Here is a 17,717-nt window from a genome sequence, read left to right on the forward strand (position 1 = left end):
AGAAGCACCTGATTTGAAATCAGCTGCACTATGACACGATAGTAGGAAGAGAAGGTCACCACGTGTATGCACAGAATGAATGAAAGCGCACTAGTACTGTACTGCACTTTGTTTAGAATAAGTTCACAAAGTGCCGTATGTGACTTATGAGACCACTCAGAACTGTGCATGTATTTATCTGTTCCTCCAGGCTGTCATGAGCTGAACTAATTATAAGATGGTTTCGAACATTGTACCTTCCTATGTATTTCCAAGGACTGCTTCATTTCCGTTCAGTTTTTTAGTATACGAGTTAACTTGGATTATATATACATGCACCCTAGCATATTCAAAATTTCAAGATATTCAGTCCAGCTATGTTACAAAACTTGTCAAAACTTCTGTACAGTGCTCTGGTGCAATCCTGTGACCGGTATCTGTCGTATCAAAAATTTTGGGCACGCTTTATTGAATTATAGGGTATTTCGACTACTGATGACATGTGAAAGCCTTTTACGCAGTGCTTGGGTACAATCTCAAAACCAATATCTGTCTCATCATGAAGTGTCAGATGCACTTTGTAGAAGGGAAAGGATATATAAACTATCAGCAAAGTGCAAAAGCCTTCAACACATCATTGATCTGCAATCACAATCCAGCTTAGAAGCCATTTGTAGTGCTCTCTAACACGTTCAAATAAAGTTATCTAACACTAGAATGATCTACTTGGTTTGGTAATTGATACCACTGTGTCTGACTTTTTGTGACACTTGTTCTCTTTCTCTTATTTTGCTATTTCTCGCATTTTTTCCGGGCTTCACATAGAAGGTAATGATATTTGTTTACATTGGTACATTTATTGTGATACTACTGTTTCAATGCTTTCTCTTTGTATTCATGTACATAACTCCTCCAGTAGTCGTGCTTTGGGCTGCAGTATTTGAAAATAACAAAATATACCGTCCGAAAGGGATGCATGTAGTGCTCGGTTCCAATCTTATGACTGATATCTGTTGCATCATGAATTGTCGCGTGTGGTTTATCGCATTGGAGAACATTTTGGCTGCAGACAACGTTCAAAAGCCTTCTATACAGGGTTCAATTGCAATCTTATGATCGATATCTGTGACATCACGAAGTTTTGGGTGTGGTTTTTCACTTTAGAGAATAATTCGAGTACTGACAACGTCCAGAGGCCTTTCATACAAGATTAAGTTGCAGTATTTCTAGCAATATCTCTCATATACTGAAGTTTCAGGGTTAGTTAGTTGCGTTAGAGCATATTTCAACTACAGACAATGCCCATAAGCATTCTATACAGTGCATGGTTGCTATCTTATGTCAAAATCTGTTGCATCGTTGGGAGCCAGGTGTGCTTTCTTGCATTAGAGGATATTTTAAAAACACACATCATTAAAAGTCTTCTATACAGGATTCAGTTGCAATCTTATAATCGATATCTGGGACATCACGAAGTGTCGAGTGCGATTTGTTGCTTTAGGGAATATTTCGACTGCAGAGAATGCCCAGACGTTTTTCATACAGGATTAAGTTGCAGTCTTTTGAGCAATATTTGCTGCATGAAGAAGTTTCACGCACAGTTGGTTAAGTTAGAGCGTACTTCGACTACAGACTATGCCGAAAAGCATTCCATGCAGTGCTTGGTTCCTATATTATGACCAATATCTGTTATATTATTAGGAGCCAGGTGTGCTTTCTTGCATTAGAGGGTATTTCTAAAACACATATCATAAAAAGCCTTCTATGTATGACTCTAACGCAGTCTTATGACCCAAACCTGTGACACCATAAAATGTCGAGTGTGGTTTATTGCATTGGAGAGCATTTTGGCTGCAGACAACGTTCAAATCCTTCCGCACAGGGTTCAGCTGCAATAATATGATCACTATCTGTGACTTCAAGAAGCGTCGGGTGTGGTCTGTCATTTTAGAGAATATTTCGACTACTAACAATCAAAAGCCTTCCATACAGAGTTCAGTTGCAAACTTATGATCGATATTTGTTACTTCATAAAATGCTGGGTGTGATTTGTGTGTTTAGAGACTATTTTGATTACAGAGGGCGTCCTGGAAGTCTTTCATACAGGATTCAGTTGCAGTCTTTTGAGCCATATCTGTAACATGATGAAGTGCCAGGCACAGTTAGTTGCGTTATAGCATATTTCGACTACAGACTATGCCCAAAAGCATTCTACGCAGTGCTTGGTTCCTACCTTAAGACCAATATCTGTTGCATCATTAGGATCCAGGTGTGCTTTCTTGCATTAGAGGATATTTCTAATACACACATCATCAAAAGTCTTCCATACAGGGTTTAGTTGCAGTCTTATCAACGATATCTGTGACATCACGAAGTATCGCGTGCGGTTAGTCACTTTAGAGAATATTTTAACTATAGACAACGTCCAGAAAACTCTCATACAGGATTCAGTTAGTACAGTATTAAAACCAATATCTGTCACATCATGACGTGCCAGGCACAATTAGTTGTGCCAAATTGTATTTCAACAACAAAAAAATCCCAGAAGCATTCTATGCAGTTTCTATTTTATGACCAATATCTGTTGCATCAATTAGAGCCAGGTCTGGTTTGATGCATTAGAGGATATTTCTGTCGCAGACAACATCCGAAAGCTCTTTACATAGAGCTCTATTGTAGTCTTATGACCAAAATCTAACACGTCGTGAAGTTTCAGGGGTGATTATTAGGTTAATGAGAGCTGTAAGTTATGATGTGTTAATGTACTGAATGTTCCAGGATATTTACAATATTAATGAATTTGGTAGTGTAGGTATAGCAACCTGGTAATTATACACCTTGGTTTCTTATAAACCAGATTTTCAAATATTATTAGGGGGCGACCATTTCTTAGTCACCAAAGAGGTGGGGGGCGCATTGTCAGCTGCATAGATTATTATAGTAGGGAGGAGAAAACTAAGTCAGCGCCTACATAGACATATTAGAAAGGAGGGTCACTGCAGTGAACGTCCCCCCCCCCTTAAGGAGAACCCTGCGCATGCCCATGAAAGACGAACATAATCCTAGATGTGAGTTTTGGTTCTCGGGAGTGGAGCACGCAGTGATGTTGATTTCGGTGCATACCGCTGTAGTTATTTTGCTCACTGCAATGTCAATTACTTTTAAAATAGTCAAAACTGTGGCGCGTGAAGCACAATCAATATTTTAACGGGCTATCGTATCTTCGGCATTGTACTAACCAGCTCCAGTTCAGAATGCGCCGTTCTGTGCGGAACTAGGACAGTTTTAGGCCAAACGATCAAGCAACACTGTGCATCGGCCTTGGACGCGTGAGCGTCAACACAGTTGACGCGTGCCAGTGGTTGCGTGCACTTTCCTCCACCAGCGCAGCTAGACGATTTTGACGTGTAGGCGCGTGCGTACGCGTGCCAGTGGTTGCCACTTAATACTTTGAAAAATGTCTTTGATCAACCTGGTGGTAATTGATCTTGTGGTGGTTCCGTCGTTGACATGCAGTGTTTGATCAGTAATGCAACATGCGTAGATCATAATGTTTTTTCTAGTCTTGTAGCTGTGCACGTGGCATGCATAATACCGTATTTACTCACACATGATGCGAGCTTTACTTTCTTTCAGATTTTTACTCCTAAGTCGAACCTCGCAGACCGAGTACCACTATCCAATTTTTTTTCTTCACGTAATGAAATGTCACTCTTCCCGTTACAATCGTTGTCGTGCTACAATCGATCAATATGTAGGTTTTAAAGTTCCAAAAACACCATACAATTATGAGAGACATCGCAAATGAGGGCTCCAGAACTTTTGATCACCTAGCGTTCAAGTGCACCCAAATTTCAGCACACGGGCCTACAACGTTTTTGTCTGCATCAAAAATGCAGCTTGTCCAGCCGCGATTCGATCCCGCGACCTGCGGGTCAGCAGCCCAGTGCCTTAGCCACAAGACCACCACGGCTAGCCGTGCCACAATCAAATAAATATGGTGTGTATTTTATAGCGCGATGCTTATGCAACCTAAGTTTTCATGTGCTTTCGTGAACGCTCTCAAGGCAAGTTTTGCTCAAAATATTTCAATATTTTGCAGAGCACCAATCTATGCGCATTGGTGCAAATCGACGCTGGAGGAAATCAACTATACATTGTCTGGTTTACTTTTTTCTGCTAATAACATCTCTTTGTGGTTGTGGCATTTGTTAATACAACAACAACGCTTGTCTCGAAGCTTCTTTTTCCTCGAGCGATTAGCGCGCCCGGTTCACTTTAGCATTTGTTTGTACGCCTGATTGTTCTCGGCCGCACTCGACAGGGCGGCTCTCCTTGTCCGCGGAAACTCCAGCGCTAGTTCGCCATGCCATGCGATGTTTGTTACAAACATATACGCTACGGCCCAGGTACGAAAAGGTGCTGGGTGCTGTCGCGGAAGACGCGCCAAACATGGCTGAGCGCGCGAATGTAACGCGGGCATGTGCGCCGCAATGAGATGTCGTCGAAATCATGGCGTAAGAAAAATAAATAGAGGATCCCACGTACAGTGGGAATCGATGATATATGAAGCACGAATGAGAAATATTCATATGCCATTTTAAAATCAGCACAACTTACGGAGGTGGAGGTAAATGATGTCGTACATGACTTCCGTGTCATGACTATCATGCTTGGATGTGTCGTTTACCTTCGTCATCCATTCACGTCATGTGATACCAAAGTTAGTATATGTGGAGCTAGCGAAACGGTCGCGAGCACGCTATAGGCGTGGTATGTTGTCATGTTCTTGCATGACACGCGTGTCAGGATTATCGTGCTTGCACCACTCAAATGTTTCTTCATTCATTGACGTCACGTAACACCAAATTTGGTATATGTGGAGATAGCAAAACGGCTGCGAGTGCATCATGAAGGTCCCAATATACACCAATGTAGCCTTGACGCGTACGCACGCTGGGCACAGTGACGCTTTGTTGGCAAAACAACGCGAGCACTCTATAATCTGACATCAGGCGCGACCAGCGTCCGCAGCGTGGTCCGACGGCATCCGGTGCGAAATGCGACATGCTGCGCTTCGCGCCAATGCGTTACCCAGACAACACTGCGTCTCCCTATTTTCGTGGTGGAGAAACGCCGGACACGCTGAAACGCGCACGCGTCAAAGCAACGTAGCGTGGCGTGCACCTTCGAGTATATGGCATGACCTGCGCCCAGCGTGGCAACACCGGCGCGATGAAATGAACGCCGGCGAGCACGCGCAACGCGTCACTTCGAAATGTTTTGGCGCCTTGCCTGAGGCATGTAGTCATGTTCTCACATTACACACATCTCATGATCATCATGTTTGCACCGGTCACATATTTTTGTCATCCATTGGCGTCCCGTAATACTTTCAAAGCTAGCAAAACGGAGGCGAGGGTATCATCAATTTGGCATGTATTCATGTTGTTACATGACACACATGTCATGATTATTATGTTTGGATGTGTTATTTACCTATGTCGTCGATTCGCGTCACGTAATACCGAGTGTGGTACATGTGAAGCTAGCGAAACCGCCGTGAGCGCATCATGAGCGTAGCATGTAGTCATGTTGTCACATGACACACATCTCATGTTTATCATGTTTACACCAGTATCATAAATTCGTCCTCCATTCACGTCCCGTAATACGAAATTTGGTATAAGTGAACCTATCTAAACGGCCGCCAGCACATCATGAGCGTGTCATGTATTCATTCTGTTACATGACAGGCATCTTATGATTATTATGTTAGGGTCTGTCGCTCGTGTTTCCCATGCAATCGTGCCATACCATACCAGTTTTGCAACATGCCATGTGAACGAAACCACCGCAAGAGCTGCAGGCTCATGAAATGTAAATGATGACATTCATGACATCCATGTCACGATTTTCATGTTATGACTGGTCAGTTACACTCATCATACAGTCACGTTATGCCATAGCAAGTTTGTTATTGATACCATTATTGAAACGGCGAGGAGAGCTAAATGTCATAAGCGGCTAGATAGATAAATAGATACGCTCAAAGTCACCGAAGTTTCTATGAATTGTTTCGCAATTATAGTTTTATTACGGTCAGAATAAACCTTCAGAGATGCGCCACGGCCTGACGGCCTGTGAGGTCGTGTGCGCGATCTTTGAGGCTCTAGTGTTGCACCACGTGCCTTCACGTTTGGATTGCACAGAGCATTGACCCCATGCTTTTTCTATTAACGAGTGGAAGTGAGCTGCTGTAGTTGTACTGTGTTTAGGTGTGCCTGCTTTCAGCATCCGACATTTTCGAAAGGTGAACGAGGACCGAAAAAGGTCAGGACGCTTTCGCGAAGGGCTCATGCCTCACAACATTCACATGGTGACTGCTGAGGCCACACTTCTACAGGCACGGTCGTAAATCTCCCCCCCCCCCCCAAAAAAAACGTCCCCAATATCTCGTCGACAAAAGAACCAGGACAAAGGACCATGGTTCTGAAATTTTGAGACTTTGATCTAGTGCGTCCAAGCACTTTTTTATTACTTCGCCGCAGAACTCTTACTTTATTCGAAAAAGCATGCTAAAATGTTGGAAGGGGCAACTGATGTAGCTGGTCATGGCACAACCGGTTCAGTAAATAAACACGTATTTACAGGTAGTATAATCACAAGTTTTTGAATGATTACCGACATCTAAAAGCAGAGCTCACAATTATTCAGTGCACTTTCTTACATTGCTGCCGCCATGAAAAAGAACAAACGGGGATGCACGCCAGCTTTCTCTTGTCGCATGCTCATTTTCCCATTTTCCGTGGTTTCTGTTTGTACGAATTTCGGATGATACAAATATTTTGGTGGTCCTACGAGATTCGTATCACCGAGATTTCACTGTAGATGCTGCATACATTTGTTCTGCTGTCTACGAAGATGGAGGTCCGCTATTTAAGTAAACCTTATTCTAGGTTGGTGGCCTGCGCAAGCATTTGTTTACGTGCCGAGAAAATTCCTTTCCGCGGCTGTTTCCACAAGGACCTTCAAGGAACACGGATGGGTGAATCCTGTTTGTTTACCGCGACAAACTTAAGAGCGAATGTTGTTGATAGCCGTAGTATAACCACATTCACGCTGCCACTCGCGATTTTTATTAGGCATGTTGTCGACTGCTTTGACATAAAAAAGGAAGTCATCGATGTTTCTTTTTCTTTTTTAGGGGAGGGGGATGTCTGGCATACATTGTACGGCCGAATAGAAGGGGCATTTCATGCTTTTATCTGATATTATGGTGCAACGTTACGAAATGTGGCTCAGTTTTAGAGTGTTTCGAAAGTGTACACACACTGGAGCCCCCTGCGCGTAAAGCTTTAGCTGCAGATCTGTTCTTCTTGCTCCATAGCCGAAGCACCCACACATCGTTTGTCACAAAGCAGAAGGCCTGTGTCAGAGCGGAGAAATACTTGAAAGTCATTGTTGAATTCTTATATAACGACTATGCGGCTTCATTTATGACTACTCTGCATTGTCGCCGATATCACACTCATTGTCCTCGCTCCTTCAGATTTACTTTTAGAAAACGTGTTATACCATGCTCTGCAGTCCTAGCGAGGGCTAAAGCCAGGTACTACGGCAAATCACGAAGAAAAGCTTAGTACGCGGTCGTATATACCGTCATATTGCCACACACGATTCTTTACATGTTTTATGTTTCCGGCATATCGGACGTGCAGAAACTGTCTTGTGCAATCCGTGCCAGGATGTTCAATATGATGCTAGATAGTTTTCGGATTATCCGTTCAACTTGAGCGCCCGAACGCGAAGAGCTTAGTTTACTCTCAACCAAGTCGGCCATCAACGATAGCACTCGAATGTTCATCTCCGCACGTATAACTGTCGACGAGTGTTACCACGGATCAGATTATCAATTATCAGCGACCGACGCTCTGTTCACCACTATCAGTGCCAGTGTGTAATGCTGTACTCTGATATTCAGTTTCCCGGCCACAACTTCGGTCAAATAAAGAGTTCCTTCTTTGATAGCCCAACTGTTGTCTTCGTCAAGGTCCCGGCCACGTGACAGTATGGTTGTGGCGTTTAATGACGCAGAGCTCATACTTATCACAAAATATGCCCGATCACATAAGAAAAGGTAAGCATGCGTGCCGGTATCAAATACCATCTTCCATGGTATAAGTAGCTATAGGCACCGAATACACTATCCATGTAAAGAGTGCGGGTATGTCTATACCTGCGGCTCTAATAATGTTCGATGGGACATCAAGGAACTGCTATGATATTTAAATTAAGTGAAGTTTATTGTAACGTTATGTTTAAACACCACAAAGAGGATAACACCTTAGACGCATAGAACAGGCACACACAAAGCGCAGACTACCAACTGTGTTCTTGAAGGTACAACAATCATAGTTTGACAAGGAGCAGTCGCATCTATAACCTAAAAATCTGCAGAAATGTGACAAGACGACGTGTGCGCTACAATCTTAGAAAGATTCTAACGTGCCCATCTAAAATGTCTATGTCTTTGAGTGATAAAAATAACGAGGGTGAACTAACACACGTGTAACCTGTTTATGCTATGAGGAATGCTTCATTGATCTCTCTTTGTATTCTTGTTCATGTCTTGAAAGGAATTTTATTTTTTCCAGCTGTAGAAAACACCCGTCGACATTCTGCCGCAGTGTTAACACATGTGTTAGTTCACTAATACTTTTTATCACGTAAAAAATAAAATAAATTTTTGATGGGCCTATTACAGGATCTTTCCGAGATTGTAACGTGCACGTGTTCTTGCAACATTTGCGCAGATTGTTCGGTTATCGGCGCTATTGCTTCTTGTCAAACTCGTCAATATAACCCACTTGAAAAAGTGCGTTTTCATGCATGGGAGTTGTATGTTTCTAATGTGTTGTCTTTTTTTACGCAGCTTATGTCTTCATAATCGATTAACCAACTAGCTGAACAACATGCATTAGTTATGACGCACTTGCCGAGGCTTCCGCACCATAGGACACCAAAGCTACCTATGGTGTCTTATGGAACTATATTACAATGCATATCCAATCTAATATATTTGCATGGTCTTCATTCAGCACTAACGCAACACACTCTTCACCTACTCGAAGGAAAATAACGTGCACGCAATGTTCTTATAAATATAAAGACTACACGAAAGAGACTGATACCTGCTTTTTGATTTTCAAGGGTCGTTGTGAATCTTGTTTACCCCGGTAGGCCATGAATGGTTGCCGCAGCAACAAGCGTTATTATGACTCCTGATACCACACTGAACCGTAATGACGGCAGCTTTCCACTCGTTTATGCCGATTGTTAGCACTATCTATGCTGTGAGGGGCCCGTACGGAGTTGTAAAAATTCTTGCAGAAAGGGTGTTACTGCAGCTGAGCCAACACTTCAGAAAGAGGTGTAGCGTTCATGAAGGTGGAAACCACCCAGCTGAGCGCGCGTATGCTTCTTATACACTCTAGCCTAAACACAAAAGGCTAGTCGAAGAGGGAAAGTACATTTCAATCTAGCTCTTGGATCAGTCCACTATGCCCGACAAGCATAACGCAAGCCAGCGAGACTTCATCCCCGTTTTTTTTTTTCTGGCAATTTCTAACCATACCGATCAACATAAAATGGTCATCTGCAGCTACTCACTTGTCACCTGCATGGGCTACTGGAACGACACACTCACCTTATACCTTTGCGACGCGGGCGATGTTTCCCCCCTACACACCGACCCGCCACGCTGTTATACTGGTTACGGGACTTGACTGATGACACAGCGGTCGTGACATCAAATTGCGGCCGTGGTGGTCGCGTTCTTGGTGGAAGCGTAGACGCTGCAGGCGCGTGCGCTTAAAGCGCATGTGAGAACCACAGGTGGTCGATATTCCCCGAGTCCTTTCCTACGGCATCCTCTATTATTATATACAATTTTTTGAATGTTAAACACCACAATTTATGATATTACGCATGCATATCTGCATGCCATGTCCTCTCTAATGTTATTTTATTCCACATCTTCACCCCGCGCCCCCTGTTCGTGCGCTATCCCTCTTCTCCCCCACTTATGTAGTTGAGAGAGGGTGCTCAAACCAAACACATGCACGCTGAAGAAGGAAGGTGCTAATTTAAAGACGAGAGCCCTTTTTGAAGTGGTCTAACCGGTTCTACGAGAACTTTTCACCTCTTGAAGTCTCTTTCTTTCTCAGAACTCCCACTCTGTTCATCCAGAGTTGGCCCTGTCTATATAATTTCCGCATTTATTACTGACGTTCCGATACACTCTTTTTCATCAAAAGTTGGTGGACTAAACTTGCAAGTGCGGAAAGTTATCCATACATTTCAGTCACTACGTTGCTCTGGATATAAGGCCTACAAACGTAGATCACAAATATTATCAAGTCAATAGTATAGTGAGCTGGATAAGAGTAGGTAGGTGAGCGCATAGCAGCGCTGAGGCCTGTGATGGCGATGCTACGTAGTGGCACCAGCAATGCGTAGGCTGAAAGAGTGGTTCATTCCATGGGAATGTGACTGCGGGGCGATGGGACGCAATCGTTGCTGCTCTTATAATGCCGGAGTTTCCTGGCACCTTTTATTTATTCAATCTATCAGTGTAATGTGCTGGCAGAATCAAAATCGTACTGCCCCTGAAGGCTGAAGGGGAAGAAGATTACGTATATCTGCATTTCCCTCTGAGCTAATTGCCCGCTGTGCAGAGTGTCACGCACACTTACGGTCGACAACTATCGAACGGTCTTTTAGTAGATATACTTGAAGTCAAGACAATTCCACAATAAAACAACGTTAGAATATTGAGGGTTGAAACATTCCATTTTCTTTTTTTTTTTGTTAATCACTTTGAACAGGTGGCGATCTTTAACGCGCGCCTATACGTATGTTCTAAACGGGTGGTTTTTAATTTCTCCCACATTTAAGTACGGCCGCTGTGGCCAGTAAACAAACATGCAACTTTCAACTTAACATCACAACACGTCAGGCATTAGGCTATCGTGGTGTCTGATGATACGGCATGGATGATACGTGGTAATATTTGTGCTTGGCTGGCTGTTTGCCAAAGCCTCTTTCGTGAAAACAGCCCTTAAAAACGTTTATATCAATCGTGATACAGGCTCCATTTTTAGAGGAGCCGGTTGTCCAATGAATATAAAAACATGCCAAAAAAGTTTCCCTGTATTTGCATGTTTCACTGCGAATGTCTTGCATCTCGAGGGAGTGAATAAAACGGTTATTTGATGTCCTGCACGAGAAAACAGGTGAATAGGATACTGGAGGAACTGCGGAAGAAACGAGCGTCACCTGGCAGTAGTCTTGGAAAATGAAGTGCCTCCTATACAGCAAGCGCGTGGCATGTGCGCGCCATCTCAGCGCCATAATTTGTACAATACAAGATGACAGGTAAGTGCCACAACTGTATCGTCTCAGCAAAGCGCAGGAAACCCCCACCTTTTCATGCATAGCGTTCTATAGTCAACTCAGCGTTATACACTCTGTAGTATACGTTCCTTAGAATTACATATGTATGACTTTTGGAATATAATTAAACACACCAAAAATATTGACGTGTTGAAGTTGCGCGTCAGATATGCGCAATAATTGCCTTTGAAGTATGCACGCCGAAGCCAGATGAATATTGGTGAACGCTGTGGATGGGATCAGATTTTGGCCCCTTCAGGTGACACAGAAAAGTCGGCCGACATTCGGACTTAACTTTTTGCATTGAAATATTTGAAAAAACCATAAGAAACACTACATGGCCTTTAAAAAATTACATTTGTGATTTCTAGCCCATTTGTGCGCCGCGGGCGCTTGCGTCGGGCGTCGTTCTCACACTACGGCAAGTGTTTACATTCACGTGCCTCTGTTGCCCCTTGGCCACATCAAGTTTAACCTAGCCTACGAACTTCCCTTTAAGAAGGCGTACACTTAGCTTGCACGGGTCCTAAACAGCCCTTAAACAGCCTCTAAAATAAAAAAAATGACTGTGTTAATCTCTCCTGGTGTTTCTCGACTTAGTGGCACAATTAGTGGCGCCAGAACTGTGATCACGTGACATAAGGATTAAATGAGCTTTCCATCGGTCGATATACGAAAGATATCTGCAATACATTTTCACTTACGCTATTTTGCCGTCTCATTCGCCTGCCTGTTATGCCTTATCTCGCGTGACTATCGCGCGCCATAAATGAATTTCACTTCGTTTCCTGTATTGGTGGCCGCGAAAGCACAGAGAACTGCAGCATGCAATGAAAAAGTGAGAAATCCTGACGGGATCAACGCTTAGAGCTCACACTCTACACGTTTCGAGAAGAAATAAGTGGTGAGGAGGAGATAGCGCCTGTAGCAAGGGTAGCGAAGGCAAGAATGAAACCACTGACTCGCCTTTGAAATTGGTGTGCTTTAAGGGCCCTGTTAAGCGGTTATGTTAGCGTTTTGAAACACTGTATTCTCGCGCCTGAATATAAAAGTGGCAGACCCCACGTACCTTGGGAATCAAAGTAATGCGAGGCATGCGAATGAAAGGTGAATGAGTTTGATTTTTATTTTTTGTAGATCGAGATTTTATGAAGTGGCGCTAAATATATGAACAGTTCTACGTACACACATACGTTAAACAGCCGCATATGTTTTATATTAGCAGTTCTTTACAGTTCGTAACGATGCCAACAGTGACCTGGATATTAGGAACACAACAAGTGGTAGGCTGAGCTGGTGTTCGCAATAGGGCCCCTTAGGATGGTAGCCCTCAACACTGCTTCACAAATCAACTTAGGCGGATGGTGTCCAACTACAATTTACGTCAACCCGATATCATTGCTGTATCATAGGAGTAAATAATTGATTGATTTGTGGGGTTTAACGTCCCAAAACCACCATATGATTATGAGAGACGCCGTAGTGGAGGGCTCCGGAAATTTCGACCACCTGGGGTTCTTTAACGTGCACCCAAATCTGAGCACACGGGCCTACAACATTTCAGCCTCCATCGGAAATGCAGCCGCCGCAGCCGGGATATGAACCCGTGACCTGCGGGTCAGCAGCCGAGTACCTTAGCCACTAGACCACCGTGGCGGGGCAGGGGTAAATAAGTAATGTTTATAAAACTGTACAGCCATTCCCGCAACCACAAATCACGTTGCACGAACAGTTGGGCCTACTTGAAAAGTAGAGCCGAGGCATACTGTGACTCTGCGGTAGAATACTTGAATGCCACACAGGATGCTATAGGGTTCAATTCATGCTGGAATACTTACACTTCTATTTTGCAATCGTCCGGTCAACGCTGCTTATTACAGGTGTTTTTAACACTCCAGCGTAAAGTTATCTATGTATATCGATGTGTGTTCTCGTGCCTCCTGGGCAGATATAAAATATCTATCAGATGTGTCACAGACATGCATACATTGGTCTCCGAGTAGTGCCACTGCTTTTCGCAAACTGTTTGACGATGTACGTGACAAGATAATGGCATTATTCATGTCATGACCAGCGGGTGGTATTCGTCAAACGATCTTACCCTGCCATACTAATTTTGATGTACCCCAGGTTAAGGGGGTGTTCCTGAGAGCCCCCAGACGTAGGCGGGCGGGCGGGCGGGTGGACGGACGGACGGACGGACGGACAGACAGACAGACAGACAGACAGACAGACAGACAGACAGACAGACAGACAGACAGACAGACAGACAGACAGACAGACAGACAGACAGACAGACAGACAGACAGACAGACAGACAGACAGACAGACAGACAGACAGACAGACAGACAGACAGATAGATAGATAGATAGATAGATAGATAGATAGATAGATAGATAGATAGATAGATAGATAGATAGATAGATAGATAGATAGATAGATAGATAGATAGATAGATAGACAGACAGACAGACAGACAGACAGACAGACAGACAGACAGACAGACAGACAGACAGACAGACAGACAGATAGATAGATAGATAGATAGATAGATAGATAGATAGATAGATAGATAGATAGATAGATAGATAGATAGATAGATAGATAGATAGATAGATAGATAGATAGATAGATAGATAGACGCCAAAAGCGCTTACAATACGCAAAGAAATGGTTTAAATCTTCTTACTTCTTTGAATGACCTCAGTATAATTAGAGCCAAATTCTTTTGCACATGAAATGGTTCTAGCTTAAGAAATGTGTTGCTGAATACGGCTCCCAATTGCTGACTCCGTGAGTACTACTACGCATCCATGCATTTTTCATGAGTACGAAGTGAGGACGCACTTAGCATGAGGTGGTAGTGTCCTCTGTGACAGCAGCGTCACTGAGTGTTATATTTGAGTAAGAAACCAGCCTCACCTTCTCGGTCTTCGTTCGGAACAGGAAACCTCGACACAGGCGTTGTGGCCGCTGCCAGGGTCGTCGCGATGACCAACATCGTCCAGACAGGACACGTGCTCTCCTGCAGAATCATTTTGCTGTACCTCCGTTCTCCGCAGCACCCTCGATGAGCCGTTAAACGGGATGCACTCCAATGGCAGCGCACACGGGAAACTTAGAAACGGCAAGACGAGTATCGGCTCTTGCACAATGATGGTTTTTCGCTGAAAATACTATCGCAGCTTGACACCACGTTGAAACGAAGCCGACCAATAACGAAATTGTCCGCATTCAAAAGACGTTTTCTAGCACATGGGTGTCAGCACACAACTTTCACTTGACTAGCACTGGAAGTGTCAAAGGCAATCGCGAATCCACGCCTCGATACAAAAATTGCCGACAAAACTTGGACGCAGTAACCGGCGGCTTTTTGCGTAACTTCGGCGAATGCAGGCCTTTAAGAAAGCCGGCGCTTGTCTTAGCACAGGCACAGCAGCTGGGGAACGCCAGGCGCAGCCCTCGGTGGGCTCATTGCGCTTGCTTTCTCGGCCAAGAACGTCTCGCTGCAGTGGGCGTGCAAGTAGCCAACCTTCGGAAGCGAGCGCCACGCTGTCGACGCCCACGGCGCACAGCGCGTCTTGCGGCGGCGCACGTGCCTCTCTCGTTCGGGTGGCGCGCGTCAACGACGGCGTCGTTTCCGTGAAGAAAGGGAGAGCGCCGACCCACTCCGCGCTTGACGACGATCGGGCTTGGCGGCGCGCCAGTCGACGGGAAACACGCCGGGAGCGCCAGTCATACGCCTATTATTTTGCAGTTAAAGAGATAAGACGACGAGACATTTACGTAAAGCTCGGGAACGCTAGTTCAAAACACCTTGGTGAAAGACTGAAATATATGTTCACTTCTTAGTGTCGGTACGATATGAGGTTATTGTGAAATTGTAATTGACGAAGTTCCGCTTTCGCTGGGTGTTGCCGAATTTACAAAGTGGTGTGCTTCAATCTGAGAAAACGAGTTTCTTTTTCTTATGTCCCCTGTTTCGTTTTTGTTTTAGTTGTTTCATAAGACGTTAAGTTTTGTGATATAGCAGCTCATTTAACGGGGCTACACTATTTTTTGCGCTGGTTCATTACAATTATTCTCCAAGCAAACGAAGTTCATTATAGTTGCGTTTTCACTAAAGCTATCTCTAGAAAACTCAGCGTTAAATGTACAAGACACCGCCGCTCCGTTTCTCCGAATTACGCGGCAGTGTCCATCAGTGGCATAAGGAAACGGGAAGCAATGTATAAATGAGGCCGAAGGCTATATATCTGCTGGTACTGCCGGTAGCTACGAGGTCTGCGTGGCTTGACGGCGTCACGAGTATGCCTGCTTCTAGTAGCCACACTGAACGTGCTCGGACCACAACATTTGTACTGGGAAGTGCTGTTATTGTCCCGGGCACGCATTCCTTTTCATGCAGAGTTTAGGGGCGAGGTAAGTACCTTAAGGGTGAGGCTTGTTCAGCGTCCCGGCTACTTTATACGGGGCAACACTCGGGTAATGTATGGTACTGTGAGACACTCATGAAAAAAAAAAAAGGTTTGACAACAGACTAATATCAAGCCTAATTGGGTCCCAACTCACGAACACCCACAAACACAAAATTTTATACTACACACTGAACACGGGTTCCGGCCTTTTAGCGTGTTTTGGCATTGAGGGAGAGAAAGCTAAGAGTGGACAGTCAGCGAAATTAGGTGTAAAAATGTACGTCACTATACGTAACAAACTAGTGCTCTCGCCAAACGCCAGATGACGCAAGTGCGAAAAAAAAGTTACCATCAATTCGACGGACTGTTATTCACAAAATAATAAATATACGCCCATATTTGCCATGTTCTTTATAAATAAAAACAATTCAATCAGCACACCTCACATGGTATTTTTGTTAAGTCAGACAGCCATAAACAGCCTCTACGATTCGCGAAAATTTGAGTACGCGCCATACAAGCGTGTGACAAGCCCAGGCATAATGGGAAGGTTTCGTCGATGCCGGCTGCTTCCGTGTTTTTGCTCAGGAGATAGCAGGTGAGGCATGTCTACAAACGAAGCTTGTTGAATGACATGTTGTTGGGCTAGTTCGATCATTGATTCAGAAAAAGGTTACAATTGCGCGAATAACACACCATGCAAGAAGCGTAAACACACTCACATAGGTAGCGCTTCGTGTGGGGCGTCTTTTTATATTTGTTACGTAGTGTGCTATTCGCGCTGTGTAACCTTTTTCTGAAGCTTGTGGTGACGGCTAGGTTCGCTAAAAGAATAGCTTGCGTCGGTATGCGGCAGAAGGACGTGAACATTTGCAACCGATGCAGTATAGCACTGTATTTCAGTGTAATGCTTTTCTGATTTTGTGCTTTTTACATTCTCAGTCTCTACCTTGCCTTGGAATAAAAACATTGCGGACAGTCTCTCTCCTGTCTCTCTGGTTGAGGTACAGTTTGGCCGCTTTAAAAAAAACAAGTGCGATGAATAAGGCCGTGGTGCATTTTGACTACCTTATCTCTTACTGTTTCAATTTAGTCGAAATAAAATTTACGCCTTGACCTCGATTCGTACGAACAAGTTTGAGTTAGACAAAATAGGGAATCACTAAATCACAACGACAAACAATAGGCTTGCAATTTGGACAGAGAAAGTGATCTGAAATCATTAACTTTAGCCACAGCCAGACGTCGCTTGGGCACAATAATCCTAAATTCGCGCCAGTCAAACCGAAACCTGAAGCGCAGGCTAGTTGCTCTCACCAACGACCAGGTGTGCTCGAGTCGATTGGGCCGCCATGGTTCATAGGAGTGTCTACTCTTAACTTGTTTTTTTTTCTTTTATTATTTCTCTATGGTGTTGGGCTTGTGTTCCAGCTTGCATCCTATAGGCACTACGAAAAACGCCTTCAAAGGGGGTTTAGGGGGATACGTAAAAAAAGATGGTGGTGTCTAAGGAAGATGACTTCGTTCTTGATATGTAGGGCTTGACGTCCCAAAACCATCACGTGAGTTTGAAACACGCTGTAGTGCAAGGCTTCGGAAATCGCAGCCCCATAAGGTTCTACATGCAACCAAACCCGAGCCCACATCATTTTCGCCTCCATCGGAAATGCAGCTGCCGACGCCGGGATTTGCTCCCGCAACCTACGGGTCAATAGACAAGTAATTTAACCTTTAGACCACCACAGCGAGGCTGCCTTTTGAAGCGAAAGTCATCCACTTCGAATTTTTCTAGTGGTGAACCTGCAATAATAAACTCAATCGTTCACAGCTATTCCTCATTCTTTATTTGTTTTTGAGTAATG

At 44.1% G+C, this 17,717-nt stretch overlaps 1 protein-coding gene across 2 annotated transcripts in view; it reads right to left on the reverse strand.

Annotated features, from left to right (window-relative positions):
- The window catches only part of LOC119178732 (alkaline phosphatase), a 104,919-nt gene extending 89,839 nt beyond the window's left edge, over positions 1–15,080 (reverse strand). Inside the window, exon 1 of one of the 2 annotated variants that reach the window (XM_037429968.2) lies at positions 14,360–15,072. In XM_037429968.2, the coding sequence (XP_037285865.2) occupies positions 14,360–14,474 (115 nt within the window). In that variant the 5' untranslated portion in view covers positions 14,475–15,072. Of the gene's footprint in view, positions 1–14,359 lie in introns of both variants that reach the window. The other variant, XM_075874593.1, reaches the window with a different exon arrangement.
- Between the last annotated feature and the right edge of the window lie 2,637 nt (positions 15,081–17,717).

The sequence above is a fragment of the Rhipicephalus microplus genome, chromosome 1, assembly GCF_043290135.1.
Source record: "Rhipicephalus microplus isolate Deutch F79 chromosome 1, USDA_Rmic, whole genome shotgun sequence".
Lineage (NCBI taxonomy): Eukaryota > Metazoa > Arthropoda > Arachnida > Ixodida > Ixodidae > Rhipicephalus > Rhipicephalus microplus.